The 26,683-nt window shown below is 33.4% G+C and overlaps 4 protein-coding genes across 4 annotated transcripts; 1 reads left to right on the top strand and 3 right to left on the bottom strand.

Moving 5' to 3' along the window:
- Positions 1 to 24: 24 nt before the first annotated feature.
- On the bottom strand, positions 25 to 2,439 carry LOC122587196 (cytosolic Fe-S cluster assembly factor NBP35). Its single transcript, XM_043759298.1, has 3 exons — positions 2,330 to 2,439; positions 2,138 to 2,239; positions 25 to 1,183 (listed from the first exon to the last, which is right to left on the bottom strand). The coding sequence occupies exons 1-3, from the start codon at positions 2,373 to 2,375 to the stop codon at positions 276 to 278; spliced, it is 1,056 nt and encodes a 351-aa protein (XP_043615233.1). The 5' UTR covers positions 2,376 to 2,439; the 3' UTR covers positions 25 to 275.
- A 1,587-nt stretch (positions 2,440 to 4,026) lies between these two features.
- Positions 4,027 to 7,421, top strand: LOC122588751 (multiple myeloma tumor-associated protein 2 homolog). Its single transcript, XM_043760938.1, has 4 exons — positions 4,027 to 4,207; positions 5,050 to 5,139; positions 5,926 to 6,193; positions 6,960 to 7,421. Exons 1-4 carry the CDS (start codon positions 4,165 to 4,167, stop codon positions 7,246 to 7,248), a joined length of 690 nt encoding a protein of 229 aa, XP_043616873.1. The 5' UTR covers positions 4,027 to 4,164; the 3' UTR covers positions 7,249 to 7,421.
- An 842-nt stretch (positions 7,422 to 8,263) lies between these two features.
- LOC122588509 (uncharacterized protein At2g38710) lies at positions 8,264 to 12,095 on the bottom strand. The gene is made up of 5 exons (XM_043760641.1): positions 11,718 to 12,095; positions 10,426 to 10,545; positions 9,642 to 9,756; positions 9,150 to 9,243; positions 8,264 to 8,647 (listed from the first exon to the last, which is right to left on the bottom strand). Exons 1-5 carry the CDS (start codon positions 11,819 to 11,821, stop codon positions 8,448 to 8,450), a joined length of 633 nt encoding a protein of 210 aa, XP_043616576.1. The 5' UTR covers positions 11,822 to 12,095; the 3' UTR covers positions 8,264 to 8,447.
- A 7,823-nt stretch (positions 12,096 to 19,918) lies between these two features.
- LOC122588705 (mitochondrial import receptor subunit TOM9-2) lies at positions 19,919 to 24,259 on the bottom strand. The gene is made up of 2 exons (XM_043760874.1): positions 23,869 to 24,259; positions 19,919 to 20,180 (listed from the first exon to the last, which is right to left on the bottom strand). Exon 1 carries the CDS (start codon positions 24,179 to 24,181, stop codon positions 23,891 to 23,893), a length of 291 nt encoding a protein of 96 aa, XP_043616809.1. The 5' UTR covers positions 24,182 to 24,259; the 3' UTR covers positions 19,919 to 20,180; positions 23,869 to 23,890.
- Positions 24,260 to 26,683: the final 2,424 nt, after the last annotated feature.

Here is a 26,683-nt window from a genome sequence, read left to right as displayed (position 1 = left end):
TGTAAAATAGCACAAGCAATATAGTTCATAACAAACGACCATAGAACCTTCGATGTATTTTATTCTGTTTTATAAAACAATATACAAGTGAAATCTCAAGTTCTCTAGATAGTTAAGGCAGATAAAGGCGATGGTACCCAGTTACAGAAATGAAACTTTCTGTTAAACAAAGAAATGAAAATTCACATTAGCTAAAAAAAAAATCTCAATCCTATGACAGGAAACACATTACCGAAATGTTCAAAGTGAGATTCCAAATGTACATCATTTTACACTCAAACAAATGTATCATTCTTCAGCAATTTATTAATTATCGCAGTAAGTGCAGCAGCACTCACCCCAGATTCTTCACCTGTAAAACAAGATTTACCTTCTTCCGCAGCTTTACATAACTTGGGATCCAATGGGACTTTCCCAAGAAATGGGACACCCATCTCAACACACATTTTTGCTGCCCCTCCACCACTGCTATCAAAAACCTCAGTACAAGCCACCAAACCCAACAATTCAGGTGCTTTTTCTCTCAATATTGACATAGCCCACTCTGTAACATCTTCTTGTTCTTCCCCAAATTTAGATGGTTTCATGTACTTGAAATCAGAAACAGATTGAGATAACCCGCTCATATTCTCAACAACCCCCAGAACTGGAATCCCGACTTTCTTACAGAAACTCACCTCTTTCCTTACATCTATCAAAGAAACCTGTTGCGGGGTGGTGACTATAATCGCGCCATCTATTCCTGTTTCTTTGAGGAATTGAACGATCGAGATGTGTTCGTCTGAGGTACCCGGTGGAGCATCCACTACTAGAAAATCGAGCTCTCCCCAGTAGACGTCTTTAAGAAATTGTTTTATGATCCCATTTTTACGTGGACCCCTCCAGATAACGGCATCATCAGGGTCAGGGAGCATGAACCCGATTGACATGACTCCTATGGAGTCGACATAGACAGGGGACCAACCTAGGTTACTTTGGTGAATCTCTTGACCTTCTAAACCCAGCATTTTTGGGATGCTTGGTCCACATATATCGATGTCAAGTAGACCTACTTGATGATCCATGGCGGCCAGGGCAAATGAGAGCTGGGCTGAGAACGTGCTCTTGCCAACTCCACCTTTACCCGATAAAATCAGTATCTTATGCTTCACTGTAGCCATTCTATCGGCAATCTGAACCAAATCTGTCCAAAGAATGTAAAAATAAACTGGCTATTATTCATTTTTACAGAATAGCTCATATCATTTCAGGTATCTACACTTCAGTAGTTCAGAAGGTGCAACACAATAAACACAAGGCAGGCAAATAAGAAATAGATTATGCCGGAAACCATAAAACCTACGTATGGTTCAATAAAAAAATCAATTAAAAGTAAGCAGTTTGAAAGAAGGAAAAGCATGTAACTGTAAGCCAAAAATCAATAGAATCAACTCAATGTCTAGTCTATCATAGAACTAACTCTAACATAAAAGCTTCAAATCAATTGTTTGGAATTACAAACAAAATCTAAAGTGGAAAGTGTTCAGTTTTGAGTTCTCTGGGACCCTTTTGATTTTTAATTCATTCGGCGAGGGTTTTCAAAAACAAGTTAATAGCTTCATCCTTTATCTATCATTATATAAACTAATACAAGCTAGTTTCATATCAAAGCGTAGAAAGATTTCTACTTCAAATTAATACGAATCATAGGTATTCAGTAAAATAGAAAAGACAAACTAATACAAGATTGTAAGCTTTTAGATACACGGTAATATGCGCAAGTCACAACAAACCCTATATTAAAACCAAACAGCAGCAACAAAAAAAAAACATGTTAAGGTTGTGAAACCATTAACCAATTTGATCTTAAACCAACTCTTCGTTCGTCTAAATAGATAATCGATGTCCTTCGCTAACCTATTTGACCTAAACATGCCCTTGTTGACAGATTTCAGTTTAGTGATGAAAAACTCAACCCTTTTAACTAAACATGTTGATTCGGGTAAGGTAATAACAACCGACTAAGCCAAACCCAGCTCAACTTTCCATTAACTTATCTAGCAAACAGCCACTCCTAACTATGTACACGTGTCAAGCAATTAACATATGTAACAGTATTGATCCATTAAAAAAAAGAGAGAGAGAAGAAAAGGGAAACCTGGGTCAGGGCCTTTGGGAGCAGAAGCACAAGCTTCTTGATTTGGGCAACCTGCGCATGCATCCGATTTTCCCGCATCTTCTGATTCTGTTCCTGGGCAATCTGTTCAAACGCACACACACAAATTATATATATATATACACAAAACCATGGAGTATAATCAAAGTCAAACAAGAGTACAGTCAAACCTACGTTCATTAGCGTTGTCTGGGACTTCTTTGTGGTTCCCGTTCTCCATTTCTTTTAGCTTAATAAGATAACAAGACCGACCGTTTGTGTGTGTTCTGATTTTTTAGAAATAACGGCGACAACACATAAGGCATTCGCAGAAGTAAATTTATAGGCTACCCTAACCGACCCGACTTGGCCCGGTCAGACTCCGTGTTCGTTTTGGCTCCTTACATTTATATTATCAACCCTCAACCTTTTTAGTTTTTGCTATTTAAGACTTTAAGTAAATGTGAAACATGCCTTTTTTACATTCGATGTGTAGGGAGAGATGAAATATTGATCATCTAGTTACTCAAACTAGAAAGACTGTTTTAAAAAGAACAAAAAGACCTAATCTTATACATGAAACATAATAACAAGTTCCTTACAGACAAAAAACTAATATACTTATCAAAATATCAAAAAAATACACTGAATAGAGATCATCATCTCAAATTTTAGTGGTGGTGACTGAATTGTTGTTGATCACTGATGGTGACTAATGTGGTTATTTGATGATAAAATTAAAAAAAAAAAATATTTAGTAATGCTTGAGAGTGAATATAGGTTAGGAATTTCAACTCTTTTTTTTATATTTATTTAGTCATTATCTTTGACTTATTATATATATATCTAAATGAATATAATATTTTATTTTAATGCATTTATGTTTATTTGAAGGTAAATATGAGATACTTAAGTTTACCAAATTACTTAAGACTAAACTAATATTCATATAAGATTTTTTATTTACATCATTTGTGGCATTACAATATCATTGTCACTTAAGTGGATTACTCAATTGTGATTGCTTCATTCATAATCTACATCACACAAAGTTACATACACACTAGCGGCAATGACAACGACAACGGTACCCAATCCCGACAAAGCCGGGGTACGGGGGAGATGTGATGTAGACAGACCTTACCTCTACTCAAAGGTAGAAATGCTGCTTCTTGATCCACCAAGATGAAAGGGTAGCCAAATAAGTTAAGTCTATTATTGCTCCATATTTATATTAGGCTAGGCCATTTTTTATAAAAGTTAAGTTTTGGGCTTAAAAATTAAACATAGGGCAAAATAGATCTCATACTCCACTCCATGATTCCATCCAAAAAAAAAGAAAATTGAATAATCTATGATCATAGCTCTTTCGAATTTAAAGACATTTTGTAATCAGATAAGTTGGTTTATCAATATTCAATTATCCTTTTTTCTCAAATTCTCAATAGTTACTATTGTAATCCATTTATCCATCAGTATACACACAAACAAATAAAAGAACACATATGAATAGTCACCATACCACTTTATGGCTAATCATATTATGCCTTTAAATGAGAAGATTAGTTTAGTTTTATGCTTAATTTTCATCTTGTATGTTTTTACGGGTGATTATTACTCACATTTATAAGTTTTTAGTTTATCGTTGGTGGATCTCAAACGGGGTTAAGGATTAGGGATCTATTGAAGACCATAAAAAGACCCCCAAATTTGATCTCGTTTAGAGCCCACAAAAAGGTTGAGCCGACCATGCGATTCTTCGACCTAACTATTTGTAAAAGAATCTTATATTAACAAAGAAAACAAAAGGTTATAAAGTTTCAAGTCTACATAATTACAGGGGTGTTTTCTGCAAACCATTTAAAATAACAGCCATTCCTATTTCCAAATTCCAACCATTATTGTACCCAAATAGGCAAATACGACCCAAATCCACAAGTAAAAACACGATCGAATAATCCAGTTCCTTATAAATTTAATCAAATCAATTTGTATATTAAAATCGAAATTTATTACATTTAGGTTACAGTATGTATCATCCATCCAGAGGTGGTGTTCGTGGCGGTCGAGATCGTAAGTTATTCCTACCTCTTTTTAGGGTTCTTCATATTTATTTTTATTTTTATAATTAATTATGTTATATGCATATGTATTTAATCTAAATTTCGTTAATTTTTATAATTAATTATGTTAAATGATTGAGCATGCGAAATGTATAATTTTACTAATTTGCTGGTTCACTGCTACATGATTAATATGTTTATTAAAATAACAAAAAACCAGTAATTGTGATACCTAGAAGAAGAAGAACATTATAGCTCAAGTACAACAAACGGACCGTAAAATAAACGAGATATAGGATTTTACATGGTTTAGCTGCATACGGAGTGAGCGTACTTGTATTGATATATGATATTTAGGGTATCTAGTTACGTAGGATATGTATATGTAGAGGCCGAATCAGTTTAAGTTCCCCCCATCGAGGCTCTTGGGTGACCCTGAACTCCCTTTTTGGCGGGCACTATTTTGTCTGGCAGCAATCAGTACACTCGATGCTCCGTTGTCATGTATATTTAAAATGTGTGTGTTCGTGTGCCAGAAACAAATTCGGTTGGATTTTTGTTGTATTTGTATTGTTTTTTTATGTATGATTATGATGTATTTAACTTCTGTATGTCGATCCATTTAGGTCAGTAAATTGTACAAGTCTGCATAACTGGACTCAAAAGTGCTAAAGGCAGTAGGCTAATAGTTTTTTGGACCAACTAATATTTAGTTATCATGTAGATTTACATTTGCGCTTTGCGGTCTTGTGAGGGACATGGTGTGTCACGTTGTAGACTTGTAGTATAATAATATTATGTTTAACAACGTATAAGTTATGTATTAACATTATCTATGTTACTTATGTACAGAGTTTAGCTGGGATGATGTGAAGGTTGATAAATATCGAGAAAACTATCTTGGTCACAGTCTCAAGGCTCCTGTAGGGAGATGGCAGAAAGGTAAGTCTCTTTAACATTAATCGAGCATCTTAAATATTATTACCAATCCAAATTCGTAACACCAATATCTCCAATGATGGTACATATCAAATAGGCAAAGTTTATCTTGAAATACGGCCTATAAAGAGAAATTGCAGTTGTTATGCATTATGCAACCTTGTAAAATAGAAATAGCTCAAAGAGCATAGAGAACAGTCTGCTTGATTTTCTTTTGAAGACTTTCACAGTTTTCTTCTTTGACCACCGCAAGTACTAGTTATTTAAGTATTCTGTAGATCCATTTCCTTTTCATACCTAAATTTTAAAAGATGAGGTATGATTGTTATTAGTGTCGGATAATTGCTACAGCTCTGCTCTACCCAATCATTGTTAATTAAGAAAACTGAACATTTTATGTCAAATATAGTTTACAAAAAGAATTATATATCAATGTCTATCTATGAATAAATTATTTAGGACTTTTGATGTGTAAAAAGTACGCTTTTGGCCAACCTTTTAATCATCTAACCCTTTCTTCGATGCTATTTTTTGGGTAAAAAATTACTTGTCTGACACATTAGAGATAAAGCATAACCTGAATCGACACATTCATTAGTAAATCAGTCTCAAAATCGTCTTCTCTACTTGCACTCTATGTACAATCATGTAGTCTATACCGTTTTCATTATTAGAGTATTGTGCATGGTTTTCCTGGCTAATTACCCAATTGACCTACCTCAGCATCTTTCCTTGTCATCACTTTCTACTCTTTATAGGGACTCCATTAACATATGTATGTATGAACAGGGAAAGATTTACACTGGTATGCCAGGGATAAAAAATCCAATGAGGCAGACATGAAGGCTGCCAAAGAAGAGATAAGGAGGATCAAGGAGGAAGAGGAACAGGCTATGAGGGAGGCCCTAGGTTTAGCTCCTAAGCGTGCTGCGAAACCGCAAGGTAATAGGCTTGATAAACACGAGTTTTCTGAACTTGTGAAACGAGGCTCGACTGCAGAAGACTTGGGAGCAGGACATGCTGAAGCGGCTCACGTTCAGGGTCTCGGTTTTGCCAAGTAAGATTCTTGGCTAAAACTTTACTTCTTAGTTATAAACTTTGGACGGGATCATATATCTTATAAAGGTGGCAAGATGGGTGGGTCGCATAACTAGATTAAAGGGGTGATTTTTCGGTATGGGTCGAAACAGGACCGGTTTGACCCGGACCAGTTTGACCCAGAATAATTACCCTCCAAAATATAAGGTTAATCTATAATTTGCGTGTCAATAGTTTTTTGGACCCAAAATAATTCCCCTCCAAAAACTATATTATTTCCAAGAGTCATCTAATATTCTGGGTAAATTTGATTTTGGTGGTATTTTGAAAATAGACTTTGGGCAATCCAGCTTTCTTTTAAGCTAGTTATTTGGGTTTCACACGTATGACACGTCCGTCATACCAGTTGGGGGTGAGATAGGGTATTATTGTTTTATTATGATTTTACATGTTGACCTGCTCGAAACAATACATGGCTCAAGCTGTCCCATTCATGTGTACATCTCCCATGACTGTGCTCTGTGAATTTTCTCAACATTGGTAATTCTGTAAACCAAAATGAACTGCTTATCCATTGTTGTATTCTTTTATAGCCAAACCATTATTGTCACTGGATAGAAAAGAGCACTTTACTTTGTAATAACAAGTGATTTTGGGATCAACACCGGAAGTTTTAATGTAAAATTTGGCCAAGTGTAGTGTGTTATTAATGTTTTCAGGAAAGATCTTTGTAGATTCAACTACACGGCCAAAACTAATGCTGTTTTTGAAATCTTCTACTGCAGGGCACCTAAAGCAGCATGGGAAGAGTCGACTTCTCTCCCTCCCGCTATAACAACTGAGGTGTCTAAAGTTACAAATGTGTCTGCAGCAACATCTGCACGAGATGTCAAGGACGATTCGGAAGATGAAAGCAGGCGGAAGAAAAGGAGGCGAGAAGAGAAGAAACATGAGAAGCATGAGAGAAGAGAAGAGAGGAAACATGAACGTAGAGAAAAGAGGCATGCTCGTGATTCAGATGACAAGAGGAGCCAAAAAAGAGACAAGAGTAAGAGACGACATGATTCTGATTGATATTTTGCATTGAAGTGTGCATTACGTTGACCATCCATGTCTTCATATGTATATTAGCAAATTGCTTTGTTGTCTGTAAGACTAGATCTTAAAGGTCGAAGTGTATTTTTATATTCTTATGCTTAAAATTCTTCTGATCTATTTGCCTAAATATTAAAATTGAATTTGTACTCGTGTCGACTTGAAACCACGATTCAAACTCATTGAAATGAAACTACATTTAATGTACTGTGAAAACATCCCTTTTGATGTTTAAACAGAATGACGAGACAATGATTCATAACGAATGAAAGACGGACACATTATCATTAATTGTAAGCACAGTCCTGAATACCTGATTGCTATCTCTATTTATGAGTGTATGACACATGGTTCGTGGGTGTTTAGATACTCAAAGCCTTTCATGAATATAGTTTTTGACCACTTCTTTATAGTTTTCATCAAGACACCCGTATATGTTTCTTCCTGTAATCCTTTTCATCGATGTGGATTGGCGGGGGTGTGTTATATACGGTGTATTCATAGGCCCTCTAAAGTTTTGTTGAGGTTAGAAAATGTCTGGACTTTTGCACATGTTATATGTTAGGAGGGTTGCGTTCATTCTATGACAACATGGATAGGTATTACGTTACACATGATTAATTGTGTGATTATTAGGACCTGATTGAAAAACTTATTATAGATTTGGAGTATGAGCAATTGAACTAATTTACAAAGGAAACTGGGTTGGGGGTGGGGGTGGACACCCTCCATTCCAGTGCTTTAGTGCTTTGCTAGTTTGCTGGTTCCATCTCTGGTCCTGTTGGTTGGTTTAGCCGTGGGTGTTGGTGCAAGTTAACTTGTAAATCATCTTTTAACTAAACGTTAGACCTTGATGTACATATAACTTTAGTTTATAATCGACAAAGAGGTATTTACTGATGCTTTAAAAGCTTGTTTTGAGATAATACCCAAACCACCTCATTTTGAGATAATACTTTAACCATCTAGCATCAACATTCATAACAATTGCATATATTGCAAACATAAAATGTCAGGCTTTTCAATCAAAATGAGAAACAATTTAAGACTACAACGTCATGGCAACTTAAGCATAAATGGATGAGTGGGAATACAAATTGAGACATCCCAACCAGAAACCTAACTTCTTTCAAATAACCAAGTTTAGGAAACACAATTACTGGTAAATTCTGAAGATGTTAATGGGCTTTGAGTCCCACAACAGACGGGGCCTCACCCCTTGTTGTTTTCACATAGTTAACGTAGTCATTGTAGTGCATAGTGAACAATGTGCTCTGGTAACGAGTGAGACGAATACGATTCCTTACTGAGTCAGTAATGGTGCCATTGTAACCGGCCTTCCTCATTAAAGAGTCTATTGCTTCAATGGTCGTCCAACCTATAAAAAATGATGTAAATGTCAATATATGATAAGTTTAGCCAGCAAAATGGGTGGGTCACTCAGGGTGGGTAATGGGTCAAAACAAGTTGGATTGACCCACCTACACTATGTAAACATGAATGCGAAAACTATAATTAGATCATTGCCTCGATTATTTTATTAACAGCAATCAATGAGATTGTAAATGCTTTGAGCATGCCAGCAAGATATCTTTTGAATATATGTCATGGCATATATTCATCATGTTCTATGTTCTAGCAGATATCATTGATAACTAATTGAATATATGTCAGGGAATGCACTTTGGTGTGACTTCCAATCTTTTGACCCCTATCATTATTGGCCTGTTTATTTAGCTTCACCCATTGGAGATATAATATAACATAACCCGAGTCATCCCATAGACAGGTAAATGAGCCAAAAAAGTTAGATCTTACGTATGATCTTTGATGTACCGAACCACAAAAGTAATTATAGATTGAAGCATAAATGAGAGCACCTTCTTGAGACGCGACATCAGGCAAGTATGTAGCACTTCGCTTTGTATTATAGTCAGGGTCAGTGAACTCAATAATTATACCATGCTTTCCCACCTGATACATAAATACAAAACATGGATTCATAAAAATAGATAAAATACAAAGTTAAGGCTCAGCTGATACAACCAGACTGATCTAGAGCTCAAGACAGACATGGCTCTGGCTCTCTAGCTTTACTAGCTTAAAAGGGCCCGAGCCTCTAAAAGCTAACACGCAGTGTTAGCCACTAATCTCAGCTTCTTCAGCATTTTTATATAAACTTAAAAATGACAGAACCCAAACTGAAACAACTTGAACTAGTTTGGTTCCAAATCAGATTGTGAACCGAAGGATGGTCTTTTTGATATAAAATTATTAAATTTAGCATATTGCAAAATGATCAAGTGATTGATCCTTTTTGCTATAACAAATACATGAGAAAAAACTTGCATAAATCACTATAAGGAACATACCTCCCAATCAAGATGGTTAGCAGCATTTTCATAATTAGTAAGAATCGAAACTGTACATTGCAAGAGCGGCAACTCTTTGGCCTGTATTGGAGGGAACCGATGATCCCTTAAAGCACTGGAAAAAATATAAATGGAGATAAATAATTAGAATCGAACGAAATGAAAAAACAATAAAGTGGATAACTCGATATTCCATTTTATATGAGTTGACAGATTTCAAGTTTGTATGTCAAACTTGCATTTAACAAAATGGTGATGACTCTCATACCCTGTATGAAATATAACCTTGATATGGTACATAGTTTAGTAAGGGTTTTTGGCTGATGATATAATACCTAAAATATTCCTAAGTGACCAAAAACTGAGAATAAAAGTAAAAATCGATCTCAATAATAGCAATTGCCAATGGACAAATGAATAAATCTAAAAATTCTCTCCCAAAAAACTTGTTTTTCCCAGCAAACCAAAAAGGAAAGTGTTATGATACAGGGGCTACTATTCATTCATTTACAGTTTTTTATTATTTTGGTTTTCAGTTTCTATGTAACTATAAACTTTTTCAAAAAAAAAAGATGCCTGTCACTTTAAAAATTAAATATAGTTTTTAACATTTAAAGTCTAAGTAAAAACAACCCTTTATACTTCAACTTCCGCACCCTCATTAGGTCCATAATGGAACAAAAAGAAAACTCAAAAGAATAATACAGACCAAGAGACATATTGAACAAAAGTAAGGTTTGAATAGACTTCACTAACATCTCTTAAGAGCATAGAAGGTACCAACCTAGTTAAAGCATAATCCTTGAAACCAGTAACTATTCCACGAGGTGAAAGAGTCCCTATGCAGCCACGTAATCGAGGTTCATAACCGTTCACCACTTTCTTCCAAGTCACAAACAATGGGCTGGAATCACACAGTACCAATGTAAATGGCTCTAATACTTGTAACATAAAGAAATAGTATACAACTTATATGATCACTAGAAGAAAGGGAAGCCGGATATGTAACTTGTCACACCTAAAAAAACATATGATCGATTTTTGGAACTATTCTAGAACTTGGGTTTTCTCTTCTTTTTTTTTAAAATAAAAGTACACTATTCTTGTAAAAATGGAACCTGAATAATCACAATAAATTTGTCAAGAACAAACTTCAGATTAAATTTCATCCATTTATCCAGATTGATCGATTCTTGTAAAATGAAACACGGAGTTGTTTTTTTCCATTCCACATTTTCAATAAAGCAATAGTTTGCACGTGACAAAAGACCACATGGAAAGCGCCAACTCGAGGATAGAAATTAAAAAAAGACTGAATTTTTTTATGACCATCGAAAAGAAATGCATGCTATTTCTAGAAAACAATTTTCAATACTACACGATAAAAAGCTGGCATGACTCCATCCAACTTATATAAGCAAGAAACATTGTAAAATGTAATTACCATTAAGATGCTTTACAAATAACTATCGTATAAGAACTAAATCAAATAAAACGGTAGAGTTTTACATCAGATATTTTCATATATCAACTTCCAAAGTTCAGACGAGTCTCCAATGACTTTAATTCCAATCTATAATAACAATGCATTTTATGAAGTTTAGCAAAACAAATAGATAATACACAAAGGATCAAAACATTCTGAATAATTGGCTCTAAAATCAGCATAACATCAAGAAAACATATCAAAATATACTTCTTAAAGCTACAATCACTTCAACTCCACACTCAACTTTCTTATAACAATTTCTATAATTTCTTCCAAATTTTGTTCATATTGATCCTCAATAATCAAAAACCACACCTAAAAAAGCTCCCTTTTTTTTGCTAAACACTCTGTGACTGATCATTATTACTACAAATTCCAATAACATCTTCACATGCAAATCCAAACACCCCCTAAAAATGATAAAAACAAAATACCTACTACTTAAACTAGCATAAAAAGTCCAAACCCACATCAAAGATCAAAACTTTATTACTTTCATCAACCAAATTCATGTAAAATACATACAAAAATATACATATATATATACACAGATATATATATATATATAACAAAAGAAGAATAATTACTGTTGACCCTCATCAAAAGCAGGGGGAGGAGGCTGTTCACCATTGTAATGAGCCACCAATGTATCAAAACAATACACCACCATCTCCCTATTTGCACTCACCATTTTTTTTTCAATTTTTAATCAAAATTAAGAATAATGATTCGGTCGGTATTATTAAATTATTATTAAAAAAATTGTTTTTTTTTTTTTGGAAATATTCTTGGTTAGTCGAAATACAAAAAAATCTGAAAAGGGTTTTGTTTGTTTGAAATCTGGTTTTGATGGATTTCTATAAGACCTGAAGCTAAAACCTGTTTGCTTGTTTGTTTGTTGAGGGGATGAAAAACAAAAGCAAACAAGTTTTAATCAAACACTCATTTCTTTCTTGTATTTGGTTTTGGTTTTTGTTTTTGTTGCTCAAAAGATGGGAATCATAATTTTATTCGGTTGATGGGCCCAGTTTATAGAAAAAGTAGGTGTGCACTTTTCTTATGGTGATTGCAAATTGCAATAACAAGGCCTGGTGTTTTGTTTGGGGTTGCTTCAAGGTCCCTATGCATAAAGTAAGTAGAATTTCATCAAAGTTAAGCTTAGTCTAAAGGGACCATTATTTTGGAAACCTGACTGGACTAGCTGGTTCAACTGACCATGAACCGGATGGGTAACTGGCTCTTCGATAAGGTCCGGATCAAGTTGGAATGTATTTGAAAAAGGGCAAAACAAAATCGCTTGATAAGCGATCATGTGACCTCGACAAACAAAGTTGGAAGCGCGTAACACTACACCAATGAGCCCCATATTGTAATATTTTCTTCTATTTGATACATATATCTTTTCAGTTCCGTTTTAATGTATAATTGCTTATAAAAGAGTTTAGTTTTTCTTGCTCGGTATGTCCGATTGGTTACTGATTGGACAGTGAACTTACCCTTTGATCAATTTGGCACGGTTTTGAAAACATTGAAAGGGACTCATTCAAGTAAACGATGAAGATTAAATATTTCGCATTAATGAAACAAACTTCTAAATTAATGAATTTATGATTATATTTTCAAACTTAATTTATTACATACTTCAGATATTCGAGAATCAAGATGCTTAGGAATAGAACCCACATTTTATAAATTAAACCCTTCAACCCATTTGAAACTCTGAAAATCAGATATAACTCTAATCTAGAATCTAGAACTTCTTAATAAAGCAAACACCTCCTTTTTTTTTTCTTTTAAACTTTTAAGTCTTTCAAAAAGACATACGAACCTTACTTTTTCAAAAACTTTCTTTTATAATTAACCTGTATGCTTAAAATACCATTAATTAAATAATTTACTACAACTATCCCTCAACTTTTTGAAAAAACTACACTACCGTTTTTATATCATTTACTTTTATATCAATAACCAAACTGCCACCACCACCCGTCGCTGCCATTACCACACCGCTACTACCACCGTCCCATCGTATCGCACGGGCTTTCATCTGGTTTTAATTTATATATGGCATGTGTCCATATGTATTTGTATTTTGTATACAAGGCTAAAATCCAAAAGCTTAATCAAGTGACAATATTTTACATTGTAGCTCTTTTCATCATGCACCTACTTTGCACTATTTCAAAAGAACTATTAAGAAGATATGCTTCAAACTCACTATACTCATAGGTTCGAACACATACCTTTTGGATGCATCCTATGATATGTAACAATGTGGTTCAATCTCTATATGTAATTTTTTTCAGGTTTGAGCATATACCTTATGGATGATATGTAAACAATGTGTTCCATATCTTGTCACATTGACCAACTATGATTGTTGAAATGAAAATAACATCTTTGATGAGATTCTGATATATTGAAGGCTAAGAGCGATTTTTCAAAAGGCTAAAGGAGTTAAGGGTATCATTTAGCATTTAAAAAAAAACGAAATTAGCATAAGTGAAACCATATACTCTTAATTAGGTGATCTCCACATACATTATCCATTAATCATTACTAAGAGTATGATTTTGTAATACATTCAAAGCAAATTCTCTTGCAGTTGCAGGTGAATCAATAGAGAGGTGTGTGCAGTGTGACATTTGTGTTTCTTGAGAAATTTGCTGAATTTAAACAGTGCAATGGTGGAAGTGATTGATCACCTGGAGATGATATCGACGATGACTTATTCCAAAATCGATTTAGTATTGCATATAATCTTGATCAGGAATTCGGGTGTGTTGACTTTATTTTTTGTAGCAGATTTTGTGAAGTATCTTTTCTGAAAATTACTGTGTTTTTACAGTTTTATGTTCATGTTCACTTATTTTCTAATAGGCCTAGAATAAAGAAACACATGGATCATTGTTTATAGCATCTTTACAATATGTGTAAGATATCAAATCCAAAAGCTCAGCTAACAGAAGTCCAAAGGGTTATGATGGACAATGTTAAGACAGTTCCGACTTCCTTTTATTGCTTAACCATCATACATTAGTGTGTATATGCAGGTAGAATTGATAATGTTGTAGCATAACATATGAATATATGTATTTGTGTATAGAACTCAATAGTTGAAGATCTTGAAATGCAAAAGAACTATAGAAAGCTCTAAAGCTACAAAATTCGGATTATGAACATACCTAAAAAGCTAGTCTGGCCATTTCGGTGTCGTTTAGTAATGAGTGGCACGTTTAATACGTGCACGCAAACTTTAATAGCTTAGGATTTGTTCTTAACTTTCAATATGTATGACGGTAGCTTTAGATTGCTAAATCAAACACCCAATTTAAGAGCATTCTCCTTCCATGTACGCACTTGAGCTTTTTGAATCTTTCGTTAGGATATCATTTAAATCCTTCTATGTATGGAATGTCAAGTAGTTTCTTATTACTTCATATATAGATACCTTTGGTGCATTTGTTTAATTTGTCCATCGTTGATCCTAATTCGGTAATAGAAGGATGACCATTCCATTAAACAGATAGGCATGGATGTTGTAAAAAACAAGCCAAACAATTGAACGGATAGAAACCTTAAAGTTGGATTTTGTTAAAATAGGAAACATAATATATCTAATGACCATAGACAGGGAGCTATTATCTGGCTTCCTGGTGAATCTGTGATAAGTACCCAAAGTGGCTCAATAGAAGAAAAATTGCAAAGTGTACCGACTAATTATTCATTTACGTGTTTGGCTACCATATTTGCAGTAGATAAATATTCCCAAAACTGTTACATTAGGTATTGGAAATAGTCCAAGTCATACCGTCCGTTTTCATGGTGACTCATAATAGTTTGACGCAAGTCTTGCATCACATGTCATGTGTATCATATATACTTAGCGTAGTCTAACCTCAGAGGCAAACTTAAAGATAAAATCCAGATTTCATATTCCAATTCAACAATGTTCTGAGTTGTGATCCTGCAAGAATAGTTGTAAGTGCAACCATCATAGCTTTGAAAGAATAGTTGTGTTCCTGCAAGGTATTTCTATCATCAGTGATTTAGTTGTTATAGCAAGCATTTTGAAAGTTGGGTTTATGTAAATAATATCATGTTCACATAAGATAACTTGGATAACCTTTCTTTTTCTCCCTTTGGGTATTCCCATTGATCCCCTGCACGCGCCCATATCTCCTTTGTAATGATTGGTTGATATATTGAATAATTTGCTATTTGAGAATCGAAAATAAGTTTCCTGGTGAATTCTCGTGTAATACATATGCAATTGAATTAATCCCCGTGCTTCTCGTGGAACTATGTAAATCAGATACTTACTATCCGTCTCTCTGGTCTTTGTCAATACGATTGTCGCATTCACAAAGTTGTCCTTATCTTAATTTAATGCACTTCTCCCACGCGTGTGCACGCGTTCATTTTGTTATAGTCAAAGTTGAATAAGTATGAGATTCTAGTCAATGAGACGGAAGGCAACACGTGCATTAATTGTTATATGGAGTTCCGACCTAAAGCCTAGCTCTTTTTGGTAACTTCTATGTTCCATATTTACTAAACTAAGGCTAACGTCTTCTGGAAGCGCTCCTAACTATAGACATTGGTTTTTATTTTCATTAAAATCATTGCAGAAAACAGAATATTTACAATTTATGGATAAAAAACCATGCCTGTACTGATTTGTTTTAGAGTTAGTATATTAAAGGCACATGTAGTCCTATGACCAAGCATATATCTGTATCAATTCCATTGTGGGCGATGTATTCAAACAATGAAACAGTATTGGTAAATGTTAAAGGTCCTTTAGGTTATGTTTAATCTCTAACGGGTCAAAAAATAATGGCATCATGTGGTTGGATGCAGTGGCAGCTTCCATAAACAGCAAAGGCAGCTGAGAACAAAAATGTGGCTACAAAATATTCAGATGAAGCTTATGGTTGGAGGATTCGTACAAGTTCTATCATCAACGTGTTGCTAACAGGTTTTGTAGGTTTTAAAAGCAGAACATTACATATATCGGTGTTGGCAAAACTTTGTAACACCTTGAACCTGGACACAATATGCACTATACACCCAGTACGCAGCTGCGTTCTAACTACTTCAACAGCTTCTCTTATAAAAAGTGTCGGTGCAAGTTACATTTTCAAACTTCTGAACAGACTTTTGTGTTCTTACCTCAATTTTGCTACTATATGCATACACATCATCCGTGGTGTACTGAAATCGTTTATAGCTAATCACAAATCTAGACATATAAATTGACTAAACTCTTGACTTTTACCTTTTTAATCAAATTTTAAGAATGCTCTTATAAGTTAATGTAAGTATCGAAAAGCCAAGTACAATCTTAAAGCTTTTGAAACATAACAAAATTCTTACCTTCAATCTCTTGGTATAATTCTGAGAATTAAATAAGAAAATATTATCATCCAGGACTTTTGAATAATTAAGAGTAGCATAATTAGTATCAAAATTCATGCCATAACATATAAGATAATCAAAGAAATTAATTAACTTCCATTTTTATTACACAATGTCATAATATAAGATGCAATGTGGTATGAGTATTATTTTTCTTATTTAACTTTTGAAAAGCAGAGATACAATGAAAGATTAAGACTTAAGAACTTATAACTAAATCAGACAAAATAGAAGACAACAACATTACACATTTTATTCAAATAATAGACAAACCTTTAGATACAAGCCTAAAGCACATCTATCACCACTTCCAATTACAAGCAACAAGAAAAATAACACTCAAATCTTCTACTTAAACTCTCAAGCTCCCTTTTTCCTTCTGACCATATAAACCACAGTTAGTGCACAATCTTTGATCTTTTGGAGACAGAACAGAAACAACTGTTTTACACCAAAAGTGTTGATTTTTGCTGACGAAAGGTCTTCGATGACTGACTTGTCTAAAGGCATATTAGTATACAACGCTCGAAGCTCTGGCTTTTCTTTAAAAACAGAATGGTTTCTGAACCTGGCACTTGGAGAAACCACACCTTCATTCTTCAACACATCTTTTAGACTAATGTAGGTGTGCTTTGACATGTTGAAAAAATAAACTAATTTTTTCCTAAAAGAAAAAACTTAAGCGAAAATATTATAACAGTGCCTGTTTATATAGTTGGGTTTGGGTGTTCGTGTGTAAGTATTGTGTCTCAAACTCTAAGACAGAGGTCCAAACATGTGACATTTGTGTCATGATAATATTAAGCCAAATTTGTATTAAGGGGTATTAAATTAAATATCTTATTACAAGAAATCACTTGATAAATAATGTGAGATTTGCTGATCATGCATTTCATGCATATATAAACACTACTTAATGTGTCTTTTTGCAAAAGTTAGTAAGTTAAATCTGTACATTAGCCTGATTTTCAGCTGGATACCATTTATCTTGTGATATGTTGAAACAAAAACAAGCATGCTTCTGAAGTATGATCTAACTTTAACTTATCGTATTAAGAATATTTCCGGTCGCTGGGACTGATAATGAGTCGGTTATCGTTTTTTTCGTATTAAGAATATATGTGAGAATAATGTGACAGTATAATGTTTGAAGTGGTATTATACTCGTGTATTTCTTATGTTTACTTGTCGCGATCGTATTACAATGTAACGAAACTATTGAGTAGTGAAAAGAAGTTGTGAACTTAAAAGAGTGCACCTTGAAAGTGTGTTCGAGCATGTTTTAACTTTAGCTACGAACTTAAGAGATTTATTAAAAGATAAGTCTTTGGACCGTTTATCATCAAGTTAATTAGTATGTCATGTTTTACACATGAGTATACGTTTTCACTAGCTTAAAGGGAATATTCTTTTCAAACATACTTGAAGCGAATATATAAAAGGTTTTGCTAAACAAATAGGCATATCATAAAATACAAGAGTGAACTTTTAGCATAGAAAAGTACAATTTTAGCATTTTAAGTGAAGCTTTATAGATTTTCCATATATAAACGAATTTTTCTGGAAGGATTAAATGAAGTTCAAATTTCATTATAAAATCTGAAAACATAATCAATATAATAAACATTAAATAGGTTAATACATATATTTTATGAATGGGAAATGCTAAGGGCTGTATTTAACGTGCATTAAACAACTTGTACTTTCCATATTAAAAGTTCACCCCCTGATTTTCATGGTAAATGTACAAATAATTTATGCACCTTAAACACAGCCCTAAAGGTTGTATTTAGCAAACCCCTTTATGAATATGCTATATCTTCCTGCTAATTAATTTAATTTCATTAAACAAGGTTCACCAGTGATAACTATACAATTTATATGATATAGTTTAAGATTGTCATTAGTATCAATTTTGCATAAATAAAAATTAGTTATAGTTAGATAAGTTAAGGCTCTTATTAGCAAAATAGTATATATTAGCAAAATCTTATATATTTCTTATATATAAAAGAAAACACTTTAGTTAATACTACATAATACACCAAAGGAAATAAACCGTGAATCAATGTCAATTTGAAAAACCTCGTTTTCATTTTTGGTTAAATATATGCAATAAAACAAAATTTAATATATTTAACTATACAATACTTTTAATGCTTAGCTGTAATAACTAAATAAAAAAAATGTTTTTACTTTTCTCACTTTCAAATAAATCTACCTAATACCAAAGGAAAGAAACGTATGTTAACATTGGGTCATATGATGCTCACACTACTATGTAACTTGTAAAACAACATACGGATTTCATACTCACACTACATATTTAACTAGTACAGCAAAAGCCACAAGAAAAATTTTGTATTTATATTTTAATATTTGTTGGAAACATTTTTTTAGCCTGGCCGAGAGGTTTGCTGACTTTCCAACATTTATCAAAAAAAATTTATGCTTTATGTTTGTTATTGACATAATTCCAATGTCTACGGGCTGTTTCCAATAAACAATGGCAATAAGGATCTTGTTGGAGGTAGTCACCCATTACAGTTAAGAGTTCGAGTTTAGTTGAGCACGAAAGAAGAAAAAAAAAAAGATGACGTGCCACATTTTTAATCGGTATAGAAAAGAAAAACGATGTGTCATAAAGTGTAATGTTTAGATAAATAAGCTATAATTGGAACATATTAAACAAAACAAAGATCATTTGTTAAATTACTAGCACATTAAAAAGATAACAACACGGTTGAATGCCTAAACCTAAAACCTTAACTTTCCATCTTGCAGCGCCAAAAAGATTCCAGTAAAACGCAGGCTTAATTAATGTATAAACAGTGCTTGTGCAGTTATGCACAAGCCATGTAGCTCAGTCAACAGCAAAATGGGCTGAATTTAAACAGTCAAAACACTTGTCCACGGATAAATAAGACCCACAAGTGCCAAAGAGAGACCGTATGTATTTACTCTAAAGACTCTAGGCTCCATGATTCCAGAAATGACAAAGCAACCATCTCTCATTGTAGTCAAAAATAGCTACAAGACGTACAGAATTCAAGCATGATTACTAAAGAACAAACAACATACAATTGACACCCTTCTAGGATCAAGTCAACAGATTCATCCGTCACACAAGAACTCCAAACTTATATGAGATTAAATAGTTACTAACCAACTTGAGAGTTGAGACACAATACTGGCTATCCTGTTCTATTCGTCAATTTGAACTACTATTTTTACAGAATGCTGGAAAAAGTAACGCTAAATTGCAAGATAGATTGCAGAGATATATATGCATCTCGGATTCTCAATATGGTAACAATACCTATTTGGAAAAGCCAAATCCAAGTAGTACAATCATTTAATGAACGGATAAGTTCTAAAATATATGATTGCTGTGAGCATGTACCCATTTTAGAATAATCATCTCATGTATTACACTCGATTCTTGAACTGATACTAATATGACATAGAAAGAGGGAAAGAAAAAAAAAAGAATCCAACAAAACATCTTTTCAAAACAATAAATCCATAATATAAACGAAACATTCCTACCAAGTGATCCTCTCTATTTCATGATGAACAAGCTGACTTTTAGTTGTGTCAGCTGAACTTATGCTTGGTTGGGCGGGTACCTGTATGTAAAAAATTAATTCAATTCATTAGCCTAAAAGATTTTGCATCTGACATGTAAAAAAGCAGTTCTGTAATTAATATTTGCATTTTTGCACGCCGGAGTCTAATTTAAGATCAAGAGTAATCTCTTTTGTATTGACAAATTTAAGCTCAAGCGCGCCTTGCACTTATTGAGCCCAGAGTTTTGGGTTGCATAGCATGTTCACCAATGATTTCAAACCTGGGAAGCTTAACTCATTTATATAGAACCTCTAAGCTACATCATTTACATATGTGGAATTTCACATAATTCCACATACACCATAGTAGTCCTTACATCCCGTGATCTAACCTAGTCGGGCATACAATTGCCTGAAAAGAAAATTCTACAGAAAACGAAAAGACGAAACAACTCTGTGCATTAAGATTAGAAAAGCATATATCATAGATATAGCTTGCCATCCAATTACAGTTTTCTAGTTTAGCTTTATTTAGTACTATTATGATGTTAAAGTTTGCAATGAATAAAACAGTAATTCTTCTAAGGCAAACTCAATGGAAAGCAAACACATTCTCAAGCAAAATGGAGTGACCTAACCAAGTTCAACATTCTTCTAGATGCTACTAACGATAATCCACTTGCAAATATTACAAATCCACAGATCTTAGAAGAGCAACATATTGAAGTTGTCGAACTCGAATAGTCTAATGTATGACTCAAAACATAAGTGCATAAATAGTCTAATTTTAAACATAAAAGTGTTTTTAGATGATAAAACTTCCATTTTTTTCGTCTTAAAGATATGATTAAAAAGTAAGTTATGCTAAGACAATGCCTCAGATTTACAAGGAAAACCACTTTGAAACGGTCCTTCTACATATATATATTTCAACTACTTCATACAACTTTTAAAGCAGTGAGATTATAACTACAAGTGCATAGCCAATTATCCGATCATCATCTTTTTCTTAACGTGCTAACTTCCATGATAAGTGAATAACACCATTGTGTACCAGCGATAACGTAGCTGCATTGTTAATCTATTATCTGTATTTGGGTTTATGATTTATTTGTTACGTAATTAGGTCAATATAGTTTCCTAGTTTCCATTACTTAGTCCTGGTATAGTGGTATGTGGCTAACCTCCAAACAAAAATGCAACATCAATTCTTCCACATGCATAATACATGATATATGTAGCAATTAAAAGGATTACACAAATTAGGCATAAAACACTGAATGAGTACATAACATAGATAATTCCGAAACAACATACCATTTCAAATGATAAAACTGTTATATATTTTATTCTTCAGAATAATCTAGCCTTGTAGCGGCACAACAGAAGTGAAAAGCAAAAACTACACAGCAGGTAGATTATGTGGTGGTGTTGATGGTGGTGCGTTAGTAAGATAGGGCAAACAAAAAAAGCTTTGCGTGCATAGCAAGTTTGTATGTTGGCTTTTATGTATTGAAAATGACAGAATTGTGTTTGGTTGTGACTCATGAGAAATAAGAAATAAAAGGCCAAGACGAGATCAATGAGAAATACAGATGTTTACATCATATCCCCTCTTCTTAGCAGTAAGATCATAGCCTTACAATTAAACGAACTCGTCAGGATAATTGCTATATATAGATAGGTATAGCTACTCTATTTGAACATCAGAAGTGAAGTTTAGATTGCATCCTTAACTTTTTATTAACTTAATAAACATGTGTTATATGATGGACAGAGAGACAATCCCACAGATATGGATACCAACTTTCAGGTAATCAGGTCACCGTAAGTCATCTCATATACAACCACCTTCAAATTTTATGAGAGAGAGGACTTCATGGTAAACAAAAGTTTATGTCAAAAAGCTATGAATACTTCATTTGAATAGTTGGACTGACGATCACAATGTTAACTTTTATAAAATCATCATACACTACCCCGCTTTTAACTACTTACAATGATTTACAATGAATTCATCTTGTATGTTTCTTGGAAAAATTATGTCATCAAATCTAGCACAGTTCTATTGTGCTAATAGCTTTATGACAATCTAGTAGATAACTCCCGAGTGGGGAAATATACATGCCTAAACGAATTTACATCTTAAGTTAGTTAGAGTAGGCCGACACTATTTAAGACTAAAGCATAATGTTAATTATAACATAAACAAAATACATGGGAATCAGAAAAACTCGCTTCATGGAGTAAAACAAAACAAAAAATTTTTTTTGCATCCCATGTATTATGCTTAGCATAGATGAACATTATATAATTTTATACTATAAAATCATGGCTTTGCACATAAACTTTTGACTATACACATTAGTCTAGACAATTTGAGTCTACCTTACCTAAATTTTGTAAACTTGTATGTTTGTTCCCTTAAAGTATATATGTTGCTATTTTGGCATAGAACTGTGGGCATTACTTCATTTTCTGGGATGTCTATATAGTTATAAAAGAGACATAAAAATTCATGTGAGCAATTACATGTATGAGGTTCTTTTTCTTTTCTTTTTGAACTAGCACTATAACTTGCTACTTTCTATCCAAGTAAAAGATTAATGGCTTTATACATCAACTCATCTATATACCCTTGACATAAATTTTGAAGCTAAATACACGTAATACTGGTTACTATGAATGGAAGTTTATAATCCCTGTAAGCTAAAAATATTTCATTTAATGCATTGACAGCGTTGTATATAAATTGTACTAGTATATTTAACTTGGATGCCATTAAGGAAACAGTCACAAAGTTTGTGAAATAAGTACAACCAGGGATGCTCATTATCTATAACATAGTAATATATAATGCAGGTCTTCCATTGTTAAGATTAAGGGAGCATTTGACAACGGTCTTCTAAGAGCTTTTCGAACTTAAACTTTCTCCAATCCCGAAAATGAAAACTACTTATAACAAGTTTCCATATAAAATAAGCTTCTAGTCCCAGCTAAGGCACATCACCCTTTCTCTAAACCCAATAAAAATGACACACTCCACCTCTTCAACCACCACCACGAGAAACTCGCTGCCAAACTTATGTGTGATGATCAGTACACCACCCCTTGTCTAAACCCAATAAAAATGACACATTCCACCTCTTCAACCACCGCCATGAGAAACTCGCTGCCAAACTTATATGTGATGATCCGTACACCACCAGTTTTTAGGCGTACACCACCAAACATGCTTTAAGATGTACAGTCATGTGACGCATGTTAGGTGGTTTATGGCAAAAAAATGGTGGTGTATAGATTACCAACCTTGTGACTCAAATTTAAGAAAAAAGAGAAACTAGTTATTGCACGTGCACTGCTCTACGACTCGTTTGGTGAAATTCGTTTCATGACTCGTATCGTAAGATTCATAAAAATAAAAATTATACATCAAAAATATCTGACCTAATTTTCTAAAAACACACACAAAGATGCTTAAAAAGAATAAAATCTCATATAGGTATCCTAATCTCAAATCCTAGTCATTATTAAGTCAAGTCACACAATTATACTTATAAATCTACAATTTACTTAGTACAACATTTCTGGGTTCTTCGCGTTGCTTATTCTCAAGCTTGGCTTATAAGCTGATCATAGCTTAAAAATTTTTTTTTTATCGAAAATACCCCAAACCCCAACAAAATAATTAGCTCCAAAACATGCTTAAAAAATGAAAAGAAAAGAAAACATAAGTTAAAGCAAGAACCTTTATTAAAATAAAAAGGGGATCATTTTTGAGGCAGACCAGCAGGAGGAGTGCCGAGCAAACTAGCCTGTTGTAGCTCAAGCTCATTGTACTGGGCCTCACGGTCCATCTGGATGATCAACGGGACAATCAGAACCAAGAAAGTGGTTCCTGCGATCCACGCCGCCTTTCCTGTGCTCCTTAGAAGCTTGTTAGCGACGAAACCTGCATCAGAAGCAGCTTGTTTGCCTTTGTATATGATTGGTGATTCAGAGATTGTTGATGATACCCTTGATAGGACTCCTTGGTTCTTTTTTGATTTCCTCGCCGCCATTGTTTTAGGGTTTTTTCTCCTTTTTGATAGTATTAAGTTTTTTTTTTTATCCTTGTAAGAAGATACTGGTATATTTTAGAGTTTTAGTCCCCTAATAATAACTTATCGAAGTGTGTTCTCAAATATTTAACTCGATATTGTTTATTTATATTCTTTACTATTTTTCTTTTAACTATATTTCAAGTTTATAACTTCAATTTTTAATGACCAACTTCATTATAACTAGAAAATTTTGGACCCCGCGTTGCGGGGTCTCAATTCCCTCGTTGAAATGGTTCGTTATTTTAGTATATATGCTGTGAATTTTTGACCGCTTAATTAGAAATAATTTTGTCATTAATATGTTTGTTTAAAAGTATGCAAGAAACCAAAAACGTAACCTGTAGTAGAAACCCTAACGGGATGTGATATGACAAAAATATTAATATATTAATTCAGAATTTAAGCAGATGCGATATAGCAAAATGCAAGTAGTGGTACGGGGTGTATCACAATAAGGTTGAATGCCAAATAAAAAGTATGAAAAAAACAAAAGAAGTAGTCCGTAATAAAAAAATCTGAAAAAAAACAAAACTAAAAAAATATAAAAAAAAAAAGATGTGACAAATCCGAACAGGATGCAATGTGACAAAATCCAAACTATAAGAAACGTATGATGTGTTACTTTATAACCGATGCCACATGTCAAGTTTTAATAAACATGATTACTATTGATAACCATGCAAAAAAAACCGAAAGAAAAAAATCCAAATGGGATCCGTAATGTCAGAATCTAAATAGTGATGCGGGGTATATGATGAACCAATAAAAGAGATCATATAAGGAAAAAAAAAGATATCAAAAAACCAAGAAAAACCGAAAGATAAATAACTTTAACGAAAATAGAAATAACAAAGGGGAAAAAATATTGAGTAAAAGTTTCCAATATATTAATTCGTAACACAAAAGCCAAAAAACTATGATGAACACCAAGAAAAAACCCCAAACGGGATCCAAAATGGCAAAATCTAAATAGTGATGTGGGGTATACGATGAACCAATAGAAAGAAAACACAAAAGCAAAAAAACTACGTAATAAACCAACAAAAACCGAAAGAAAAATAACCTTAACGGGATTCGATATGGCAAAATCCGAAAAAACGCGGGGTATAGGTAGACCAATAGAAAGAAAACACAAAAGCAAAAAAAGCTATGTAGGAAACCAAGAAAAACGGAACGAAAAATAACCTTAACGGAATCCGATATGGCAAAATCTGGGAAAAAACGCAAAGTACAGGTGGACCAACAGAACAGCGTCACGTGGCACGTTACTGTTCATAAACATTGTCATTAATGAGATTACAATAGCAATCAACAGTGCAAGTACCAAAAAATATTGTTATCTACGTAGTATTAAATTTTCCTAAGGTTTTACATGATTGAGTCTCTTTTCACATGATTTTTTATCCAAAAGTAACCAAGGAATTGTAAATCTTCAAGACTCTCCATTGACTAGAGTACTAGACCACAAAATTAACTCGTTTTGAGCTCTCCAAATGCTTCAACATGTTAATAGCATAACCACATACAAAACTAAGTTACTACTAGATGAAATACTCGTCAATTTATGAATCTCCAAGAGATCTCGAATAGAAAACGTAAATATAGAGGAAACTTTTTACACCAGCTTTTAATCAGCTACCAAACATCAAATCCACAAATACATACTTACAAGATCATTTGTACTCAAACTATAAAATATCTCATTTTTTTATCACATGAATAAACCTATCATATAGTTAAATAACTCATAAAACTCATTTTATCTAAATTCGTTGGGACTATATGACTTATAAAGCTTGAATAGCTCGTTCGACTCAAATAACTAAACAAGCCGAATAGTAAATTTTGAATCTTTGACTCATCTAATTAGTGATATGAAAACCAAAAGAAAAACTTAATATTTTCGCTGACTGGCATACTTCCTTTACCATTGAAGTTTTGGTGAGATCAATTTAAACATTCTGTTAAAATTCTCTTTTTTCTCTTTGTTATTTTTTTTATTTAATGTTTTTCTCGTTTTTAAAACCTTCATTAAAAAACTTTTTCCATAACATTTTTAAGCTAGCAACCACCTTATCTATACTACTTTATAAAAAGAATAGAACTCTCTCTCTCTTAAATGTTAAAAGTTACACATGACGAAACTACACTTATGCCCTCCTTACCCAACTTCTTCAATACACACAGCCCACCACTTAGAAACTAAAACACACAAACAAAAAAAAAACACACAAAGTCCATGAGTATTGTTTTCTTCAAAAAAACACAACACATAGGTTTGTTGATGGTAACCATCATGGCGTTGTGTCAATTGTATCCGCCGCAACGCGCGGGTACCATGTTAGTTTATGTTAAATTAGAAAACCAAATGTAATGCACAAGATTAGCTTCACGTCTTGTACAACATATAGATCTTAACAGATTTACGTGTTTAATGGTATTTAGATCCTTAATACTATA

This window comes from Erigeron canadensis, chromosome 2 (genome assembly GCF_010389155.1).
Source record: "Erigeron canadensis isolate Cc75 chromosome 2, C_canadensis_v1, whole genome shotgun sequence".
Lineage (NCBI taxonomy): Eukaryota > Viridiplantae > Streptophyta > Magnoliopsida > Asterales > Asteraceae > Erigeron > Erigeron canadensis.
Note: the sequence above shows the minus strand (reverse complement) of the source record. Positions and strands in the feature narration are given on the sequence as shown.

Excerpts from the sequence above, each read along its gene's own strand:
- LOC122587196 (XM_043759298.1), bottom strand. The coding sequence starts at position 2,375 with ATGGAGAACGGGAACCACAAAGAAGTCCCAGACAACGCTAATGAAC. Across the intron at positions 2,240-2,329 it reads CCCAGACAACGCTAATGAAC|ATTGCCCAGGAACAGAATCA; the intron begins GTAGGTTTGACT and ends GCGTTTGAACAG. Across the intron at positions 1,184-2,137 it reads TCCCAAAGGCCCTGACCCAG|ATTTGGTTCAGATTGCCGAT; the intron begins GTTTCCCTTTTC and ends TTCTTTGGACAG.
- LOC122588751 (XM_043760938.1), top strand. The coding sequence starts at position 4,165 with ATGTATCATCCATCCAGAGGTGGTGTTCGTGGCGGTCGAGATC. Across the intron at positions 5,140-5,925 it reads TGTAGGGAGATGGCAGAAAG|GGAAAGATTTACACTGGTAT; the intron begins GTAAGTCTCTTT and ends ATGTATGAACAG. Across the intron at positions 6,194-6,959 it reads CAGGGTCTCGGTTTTGCCAA|GGCACCTAAAGCAGCATGGG; the intron begins GTAAGATTCTTG and ends CTTCTACTGCAG.
- LOC122588509 (XM_043760641.1), bottom strand. The coding sequence starts at position 11,821 with ATGGTGAGTGCAAATAGGGAGATGGTGGTGTATTGTTTTGATACATTG. Across the intron at positions 9,244-9,641 it reads CTAACCATCTTGATTGGGAG|GTGGGAAAGCATGGTATAAT; the intron begins GTATGTTCCTTA and ends TTTATGTATCAG. Across the intron at positions 8,648-9,149 it reads TGATGTCGCGTCTCAAGAAG|GTTGGACGACCATTGAAGCA; the intron begins GTGCTCTCATTT and ends CATTTTTTATAG.
- LOC122588705 (XM_043760874.1), bottom strand. The coding sequence starts at position 24,181 with ATGGCGGCGAGGAAATCAAAAAAGAACCAAGGAGTCCTATCAAGGGTA.